The 8,804-nt window shown below is 58.8% G+C and overlaps 1 protein-coding gene across 3 annotated transcripts in view; it reads right to left on the bottom strand.

The window, feature by feature from the left end:
- Positions 1 to 2,402: 2,402 nt before the first annotated feature.
- The window catches only part of ADGRB2 (adhesion G protein-coupled receptor B2), a 36,959-nt gene continuing 30,557 nt past the window's right edge, over positions 2,403 to 8,804 (bottom strand). For 2 of the 3 annotated variants that reach the window (XM_011955450.1, XM_011955451.1), the window contains 8 exons: positions 8,326 to 8,497; positions 7,871 to 7,966; positions 7,470 to 7,509; positions 6,149 to 6,768; positions 3,901 to 3,936; positions 3,485 to 3,580; positions 3,328 to 3,384; positions 2,403 to 2,903 (listed from right to left, as the gene is read on the bottom strand). In XM_011955450.1, coding sequence (XP_011810840.1) covers positions 2,718 to 2,903; positions 3,328 to 3,384; positions 3,485 to 3,580; positions 3,901 to 3,936; positions 6,149 to 6,768; positions 7,470 to 7,509; positions 7,871 to 7,966; positions 8,326 to 8,497 — 1,303 coding nt within the window. In that variant the 3' untranslated portion in view covers positions 2,403 to 2,717. Of the gene's footprint in view, positions 2,904 to 3,327; positions 3,385 to 3,484; positions 3,584 to 3,900; positions 3,937 to 6,148; positions 6,769 to 7,469; positions 7,510 to 7,870; positions 7,967 to 8,325; positions 8,498 to 8,804 lie in introns of all 3 variants that reach the window. The other variant, XM_011955449.1, reaches the window with a different exon arrangement.

Below are 8,804 nucleotides of genomic sequence, written 5' to 3'. Positions count from 1 at the left end.
GGATATCGGACCAACTCATTTTGCAGATAGGGAAACCCAAGTCAGACAGGATCCAATGGCCTGTCTAAGGTCACACAGCAAGTCAGTGCCTGGGGGAGCAGGGACTGAGGGCTAGGAAGGGACAAAGCTCCCAACCCAGGAATGCTAAGTGGCTGGTCCCAAAACCAGCAGGGGCCTCTGCTGGCAGCTGTGGTTTGTGTTTGAGCAGAATCAACAAGGTAAACACTAAACTTCCTCTTCAACCAGATGCAAAGTAAGAATGGACAGGAGGGCAGGGACGTGCACATCACACCTCAGCCCCAGAGGGCCCCAGAGGTGGTGACCAGCGGAGCCCAAGACCAGGAAGGAGGGAGGTGAGAGCACAGGACAAGGCAGTAAGAGGGCCTTTAGGTGATGGTCAGAGGAAGGAACGGCCCAGGATGTGGAGCAGGGTCTGCTGGTACACGGTCTGGGATGGGGGCTTTGTTTGTGCAAACCCCCTTCTACAAACAGGCCCCCCCTTTCTCCCCCCTCTCCCTCTCCCCCATGGTTCCTGATGGGACTGCCAATCACAGGGCCCCACCCTCCTGCCTGGGGCCAGCCAGAGCTCTTCCTTTCTTGAGGGTTTTCTAATTGGGATTCAAGAGAGAAGTTCCTTCCCCTCTAGGGGCAATGCTGAGTGATGGAGCTGGGAGGAGGTAGCCTGGCAGGCCCTGGGGGAAGAGGCTTTAAGGAATGAAGCTGACACACATTCGAGAGAATGCCAGGAGAGGATGAAACATGCGGTGGCACTCCTGATCCCAGGTCCTATCACCAAGGCCAGCCACACTTGCCCACTGCTGTCCTTGCCACAGCATGCTCCTGCATGAACAAAGCCCCCAGGTGCCTAAGCTGGCTGGTATCAGATTCTGCCACTCCCAGCCACAAGTCCCAGTCACAAGCTGTGGGAGCTTGGGAAAGTCATGTCCCCTCTCTGAGCCTCGATTTACTCATCTCTAAAATGGGGCAGTCACAATACCTACCCTGAAGAATCAAATGAGGTAGTGCTTGAGTGAGCTCTGTGTACACTTAAGTGCTGGGGCTGCCCTAAGGGAGGGAGGCAGAGGAGTGACTTGCAGGACCTCCGAGGGTCTAGGAGCACAGTCCTGAGTGGACTCTGCCTGCACAGCTCCTCTGACCAGGTCTCACAGCAGGCAGGATTGGAATGAGACCGAGAGCAAGCCTGTGCCATCAAGGCCTGCAAAACTCTGAAGAGGCCTCCACCCCTCCTCCAGCCCCCCTGGGCAGGCCATTATCTGGAATACCCCCTATCCCAGCAGCCAGTCACTTCTGTCACTCCCACTCAGGCTGCCGCAGCACCTAGCCCTCCCTCAGCTCTCCAGGGACCTGTGTCTGTGTCTCTGAGTCCGTGGGAAGGGGCCCAGAGGCGCCCATGTTGCTAAATGACCAGGCGAGCAAGGACCTTTGACCCTGTTAACTGTGCCTCTGCTCCAGCTGCTGCCTGACTCGAGAAGATGTTTCCACATGTCATCCTGTGCTGCCTCTTTCCGGGGGTCTGAGAACTGAGCAAGGATCTGCTCACTCAGGCATGTAACGAATGCAACTCAGCACAAGCCTCCTGCCCCTGGCACCAAGCCAGCCTGGCTCCCGCTCCCCACCCCACGCTAGCCCTGGCCTGGCCCAACACCTGCAGCTCCACCACAACCCAGCGCCTGCGGCCCCCCTGCAGCCATGGTCAAGTTCCAGGAAGCTGAGCTGAAGCCCCACCTCCACCAAGCATGGGTTTGAAGTCCCAGCTCTGCCTCTGACTGTGGCCTTGAGCAGGGCACTTCCCATCTCTGGCCTCATTTTCCTATCCACAAAATGGGCCAGCAACAGGGTTGTTGTGAGGGGCCAGGGGACGTGTGTGAAGCTCCTGGCTTAGAGCACTGCATGAGACTGGTGCCATGTGGGAACAGCTAATCCTTCAAGAGCTTATCCTGTCCCAGGTATTTGCTGAGCACGTTATACATAGGAATTTGTTTCATCCCCGTAAGAACCCTGTGAGGTGGGCATTGTTACCATCCCCACTTCACAGATGTGGGACCGAGGTCACTAAGCTCTGTCTTGGCTCTAGCCCAGGCAGTCTGGCCTCTGTGCCCCAGTGAATGGCAGCCATGACCATCACAGCCACCAGGGAAGGCCAGCCATAAGAGGTCCCCTCCCACACTCCCAATCTGCTTTCCCCAACTCAGATCGGGGAAAGGATGAGTCACCCAGAGAGTCAGGGACAAAGATGGGGTCAGAGCCTAGGCCGCCCCCTCCCAGGCAGGGCTGGCCCAACCCCATCACATAATCTGATGAGATCAAGTGAGTTCAACCCAGGAGACAGGAACAAAGTCAGGGTCCCAGAGCTGGGCCTTTACCTGAGGGAAGCAAACAGCTCAGCAGCAAAATCCACAGAGTGAAGTTTATTCCCAACAAAGTTCCCCTCCCCCCTCCCCAGCCCGGGACAGGGACGGACAGGCTGGGCTGAAGATGGGGTTCCAGTGGCTGAGGGGCCTCTGAGAAACAAGGAAGGGCCCTGGGCCCCCAGGCCAAGCCGTGTCTGGCTCCCCAAGCCTGGCTGAGTCCACGGCGCCTCCCTGCCCAGCCCTCGGGAGAGGGGAGAGGGCGCTGGCTCCTGGGTAGTTCCAAAGTGGAGTGTGAAAATAGAGAGATATATATATTTATATGCAGTGGGCAGTCCAGCGTGGCACTCACACCTCTGTCTGGAAGTCACCATCCGGTGGTTCTGTGGGCTCCCAGGCTGCTGTCCGGTGCAGAGTCAGCCGTTCTCGGGGCTTGGGGGGCAGCGAGCCCAGTGTCATAGATTTGAAGGTGCTCCAGCTCTGATGGCGCCGATGTTGGGACAAGCTGGGGCGCTCCCCGGGGCTGGGCTTATCCTGTGGAGGGAGCGGGAGGGGCCGTGGAGATGGTCCAATATCCTCACCCATTGTACAGAAGAACAAACTGAGGAGGCCCAGAGAGGGCCGGTAATGCCCAAAATTATGGAGCAATCAGGTGTCAAAGCAGAGTTCAAATACAGACCTGCTCGGCTCCAGGGTGGGGCTCCTGACCCCTGCCTGTTCTCAGTGGCCCCTGGGACATGTCTCCTGCTGACCTCTCTCCCTCCCAATCCTGGAGGACCTCCACCCCTGTTCGCCATCTGCGGCACCTTCCCCACCCCCAGACGGCCCCAGACTGTTGCCCATGCCATGGGGGAGGCCCTTGGTGAGACAGGCTGGGGTTGCCTGGGAGGGGCAGGAGCGCAGGGAGGGCACGGGTCCCTCAGGCCCACCTCACCCCACCCAGCCCGGGAGGACTCACGGTGCACACGCTTCGCTCGGCCGCCCCACCCGAGGACACACTCCACCGCTTCTCCCTCTGCAACGGGGGCCACCGGTCAGGCTCCAACCCCAGGGGCTGCTGCACCAGGTCAGGCCCTGAGCTTCGGGGCAGGGGCAGCCACGGGAGGAGCCCTCACCTTAGCCGTGGACTGGCTGCGGTAGCGGTCAAAAGTGTGGAACTTCTGGTTGAGCTCGTGGTAGAGTTCTGAATGCCGTTTCCGGGTGTGCATCACCTTCTAGGGGCCACAGGGCATCAGAGGGTTGCTCCCTGAGGCAGAACCATGATCCCCCCTACCCAGGGCACTCAGCACCCCGGGCCCCCCACATCCCTCCCTGCTGCCAGCCCCTCTGGGACAAGCCCTGGTTCTCTTTTCACATCGGTGCTATGGGCTTGGGCAGGGAGGGAATCATGGGAAGATCCCACAGAACCCACAGGCTTGGGCTCCTGGGGTCAGGCTCTGCAACAGAGCTTGGACTACTTTTAGGAGTGGGCCCTCCAGGGACAGACACCGCAGCCAGATGTCCCACCACCCAGCACACACACGGCCCTTACCTCAAAGTCCAGGTCTGAATACCGTAATTTCTTTCGCTGGGAAGGAGCAACAAGGAGGCAGTGGAGGAGAAGAAAGCTTTTTACCACATACAGGGGCTTTAGAGACAGGACCTGGCACCCCAGGGGTCTGCCCGCTGCAACTTTCCCCCAGCCCAGACCCAGAAGTTGGGGACCCTCATGGGGCAGCTTTTCAGGCCTCACTGAACACACACAGACACACATACACGGGTCAAATGGCATGGTGTGAACTTCCAACATGGCAGGCCGCGATGCCCACATGGAATCAGAGCCGATGCTCATTCTCTGTGCCCTAGAGCCCACCCTGTATCCTTCCCCATCTTGCCCCATTCTCTCTGCCAGCCATAGCTACCCCTCCCCTTGGAATCTTCCACTTGTCCTGCAAACACAGGGATTCAGGCTTTCAGAAACCCTCCTTTGACCTCACACTGCCCCTTTTCCTGCCAAACCAGGCACTGCCTCCCTGGCCTCTCTGCTCCCTCATGCCTCTCCTGGCTCTCCTTGCCCCAGACCACTTTCAAGGCCCCAGTAAGCTGTACCGCACCCAGTGCTACTCAAGAAAGAGTCCTGAGAGTCTTAAAATGTTGGCACAGGAAGACCCATGAAGCCAAGGCCAACTTTCCCAGGTTACAGATGGGGAAACTGAGACCCAGGGAGGCGAAGGGAATTGCTCCCAGGCCTTCGAAGGTGGTACTAGGACCACCATCTGGATCTCCCAGGCCTGTGGGCATGCTGACCACCATGGGCCCATGGCACCCACTCTCCTGGTTTTCCTCTCCTCTCCCTACCTGCTTTCTCCCCGCTGCCCACCCTGGCTTCTCTAATACTAGGCACTCACGCTCTGCCCTAGCACCTTATCTTGCCTTTACCACACACACGTGTATCCTCCTCATCCTGGCCGCATCTCTCTTTCCGGGGGGCAACAGGGCACCTCTCCCTGTCTGATGCCCCACACGCACTGCACGTGCAGTTCACACCAATGGAATACACTTGTAATTCCCTGCCCAAACCTGCTCCTCCGCGCATCACAGCTGCCCACGCCAGAATTCTGGATGTCATCCTTGACCCCTCAAAGTGCTGCTGCACTTACTGCTGCCTCCCACACAAGGAGCCTGACGTCCGTGGCCAGCTCATCAGTGGCCAGCAGGCAGGTGCCCACAGAACAAAACCCGCCATGACGCCAAGCGCGCCCTTCTCCGACGCTGGTGTTGCGTTTTGTCTTTGTTACACCTTCCTGTTTTTGCCATCTGTGGCAGGAGCAGGCACCAAATGTTCCAGAAACATGTGGGGAGAAAAACTAAACTTGCGAGCCCCCTAGCTACTAACTTAATTTTCATTGCGTGGAGGATGGGGAGTGGGTTTCTGAGGCCGAGCAGGAACAGTCAGTTGTGGCTAAGCCATGACTCCTGCCTCTTTCCTTAACCACACCCACTTCATGACTCCAGTAAAGTTGTAGAATGTTCTAGAGTTCCACAGCAGGCCACTACTGTCTGTTTGTCCCAGGGATCCTCTGCAGGGAGCAGACCTGAGGAGGCCAGCGGGAAGGTGGAGCATTCACAGAACACACGCAGGCAGGGACCCAGAGGGGTTGCTTTTCCCAGGAAGAGATGGTCAGTTATCACAGGCCTGTGGGCGGCGCCTGCAGCTGATTTCAGGGGTGCTAACAGCAACAATCCCCAATTATCTAGCACTTTCTACTTGCTCCACACGAAGATAAATGCTTTGCATCACTCAATCCTCAAAACTACTCTACGAAGAGACTGCTACATTATCCCCACTTTGCACACAAGAAAACTAAGGCTCACTGATCTCACTGCCAATCACAGAGTCCAGACTGGAACTCAGACCTGCGTGACGCAGAAGCCCAGGCTCACACCCTATGACGTGGCTTCCCCAACAGCATAGCACGTTGCCTGAGCCACAGTCTCCTGAAATGAGGACTCATCCCAATCAGTCACCCCAAAGTAGGCCCTAAAGCAAGTACGAACGAGTCGAGAAGCGCACTTCCAGTGCACAAAGTCCCAGCGTGTCTGAGGGATTCACAGACCCCACAGAGCTGCCATGAGCAGAAACAGAGGGAGAAATGCTCAGTGGACCCACCCCCAGTGACTTTTACAAGAGACTGCTCTGGGGAGGTTGAGGCTGTCCCTTCCTGGCTGCAGCTTGTGATTCACACACAGTCTCTGACACAGAGTCTCAGACACACACCCCATTCCCTACAGCCCCTCACCTCCAGGGAGCCCATCTTCATGGTAGAGCCAGGCACAGTGCGAGGCATGGTCCGGCTGCGCTCCCCTGGCTCGGGCACTTGGCGGGCACTGGGTGTCGGTGGTGGCGGTTGGAAGGTCATTCCATAGGGATTCTGGAGAGACCCATAGGCAGGGCCCAGCCCCAGGCCCGAGTGGTCCACGGACAGGAAGCTGGGGTAGCCTTCAGTGTGGGCCACTGTCTTGGCAGCCCGCCGGGGGGTCCCCTCCGGCCGAGCCCTGGGGGCATCCTCACCGCCTCCACCCCCACCGCCAGGCTGCAGGCTCAAAGTCCGCCGAGGCAGCACCATGTAGTCCCCCTCAGAGCCCGGCTCAGTGGGCCGCAGCCATGTGAGGTCCAGCTGCCGCAGGCCGCCCTCCCCACACATGTACACAGGGTTGGCCTCCTGCGGGGGCGGCGGCTCCCCCAGCCCTGGTGAGGCTGCCACGGGCACCAGGATATTCCCAGGCAGTGGTGAGAAGCTGAGGCTCCCCTCAGGGCCCACGAGGCAGGACTTGGGCTCCTCATCCTCATCCAGGGACAGGCGGGATAGTGTGCCCGTGATGGTGGACGGGTTGCAAGTGTTGACCTCCTTGAACAGAACTGGGAGCAGGAGTGGGAGGGAGGGGGTGAGTCCTGAGGAGAAGGAACCTCCAGATGTCCTTGCCCAGGCTGGGGAGGTACCAAGCCTCTGCGCTTGGACAGGAAAGGAAACTGGGTCCTGGAGAGATGGCTGGGTGGTTGGTAATCTCTCACATACAAGAGGGGTTAAGAAGACAATGGCCCCAAAGTCCCCACAGTGAGACAGGGCAAGACACAAAGGCAAGGCCCAGCTCCCAATGTCCTGGTGCAAAGCAGGTCCCGACTTTGACCCCATAGCCCCAGGGCTGTCAAAGGGCTTTGTCTTCCCACCTCCCTGTGCAGCAGTTCCCCAGGAGACAGAAATGGAAAGAGATTCTGGTAAGAATCTGGAAATCGTATAATAACGTAACACTCTGTACCGGGGTCCTGCTAAGGACTCGATGTTCTGTGATTCATGCATGCCCCTGAGCCTCCAACCTGCCCTGGGAGGACAGTATTCTCTCCTTTACAGGTGTGTTAACTGAGGCTTAGAGAGGCAGGTTGTTTGCCCAGGGTCATACAGAAAGGGACATTCACAGCCTTGCATCCAACTCAGGGTTGTCTAACTTTGAAGCTGGACTCCAGTAGCCAGAACTCCATCAGGGCCTCCCATGATGGGGCTCGGGGTCTCCCCTTCTTCTCCAACCCCAGGGCCATTCTCAGCTCTGTCATGGCACACTCACCTGTTTGACAAGCCAGATCCACATCCTTTTCAAAGTCTGACTATAGGCAGAAAGGGAGGGGCAGGTGGGCAGAGGGAGGATGAATGTAACAGGGTGGGAGGAGGCTCAGGCTCTCCCCAGCCAGCTTTGCCCAGTCTGCCTGCCTGAGGGTTGCCCATGGCCCAGCCCACAGCCCAGCGGAGCCCAGGCATGGTCTACCCCAGCCCCACCTGATGGCTGGGAAAACTGAATGGGGGAAGGATTTCCCAATGCCACCCATGTGTTAGTGGCTGAGCCTGAATCAAACCCAATCCCTATCCCAACTCTGCCATGGACGGGGAAGGTAAATGGTCTAGGGCAGGAAGACTGGGGTGGGGGGGTGCCCAGAATCTGCCCAGGCCCTACCCAGGCCCCTAACTCACCAGGATCTGCAGCTGCCCATTCTTACATGAGTCAGGGGAGTCTTCGCTCTCATCAGCCCGGCACACCCCCATCTGGCACTTCACCACATCCTGGACCTGGGGACAGAGGGCGCCTGCTGGGCCTGAGGCCACTGCAGGGCCCCCGACCACAGCTGGCTGTGCTTCCCACCCCAGATGCCCAGGCAAGTGTGGAAGGCAGGCAACACATCCAGCCTTGGGGAAGGTGACGACACCTGGGTGGGGTGCAAGGGGAGGAGGAGACCCAGGAGGCCAAGGATAAGCATAGGGGACAGTTGTGGGTACCCTGGGCTATCAGCTTCCACACTAAGGGCTGCCCAGATGGGGCCTGGAGCACCCTGGTCAGGGCCTTGACCCTCCCGGTCTGCACAGTGGGGAGAAGCCAGGGGCCTGGCAGGTGTGGTGGGTACACAGGGGCGGAAGAGGCCCAGCCCCACCTCTCGGCGCAGGAAGCAGTGCACAGCAGTGATGACAAAGCCCTGCGCAGAGTTGAAGACAGCAAAGAGGGCCTGGAAGAGGACGGAACGGCGGTCTGTCATAGCCAGGACGGCAGACATCCAGGTGAGCGCCAGCAGGGGCAGCACCACGCAGGAGCTCCAGAGTGAGGCCCTGAGGGGACAGTGGCAGAGCCGATCAGAGTGATACTCCAGGGGACAGGATGGCTTGAGCCTAGGCCTCCACTCAGCTGGAGCCCTTCAGCTGCCCAAGACTGGGAGGGCCCCAAACCCCAGGACCTCAGTAATGTCCCCAGGCAGAGAGGGGCTGAGGAGCCGGAGCCAGAGAAACAGAACAGAGACTGAAAGCAGCGAACTACAGGGTCAGAGCAGGGACCAGGAAGGTGGGGAGGGACACACAGACACAGTGGGACCGAGCCACAGACAGTAGAAAGGGATGGGGAGAGAGAAGAGGAGGTAGA

Source organism: Colobus angolensis, unplaced genomic scaffold, assembly GCF_000951035.1.
Source record: "Colobus angolensis palliatus isolate OR3802 unplaced genomic scaffold, Cang.pa_1.0 Scaffold4, whole genome shotgun sequence".
In the NCBI taxonomy this organism is placed as follows: Eukaryota; Metazoa; Chordata; class Mammalia; order Primates; family Cercopithecidae; genus Colobus; species Colobus angolensis.
Note: the sequence above shows the minus strand (reverse complement) of the source record. Positions and strands in the feature narration are given on the sequence as shown.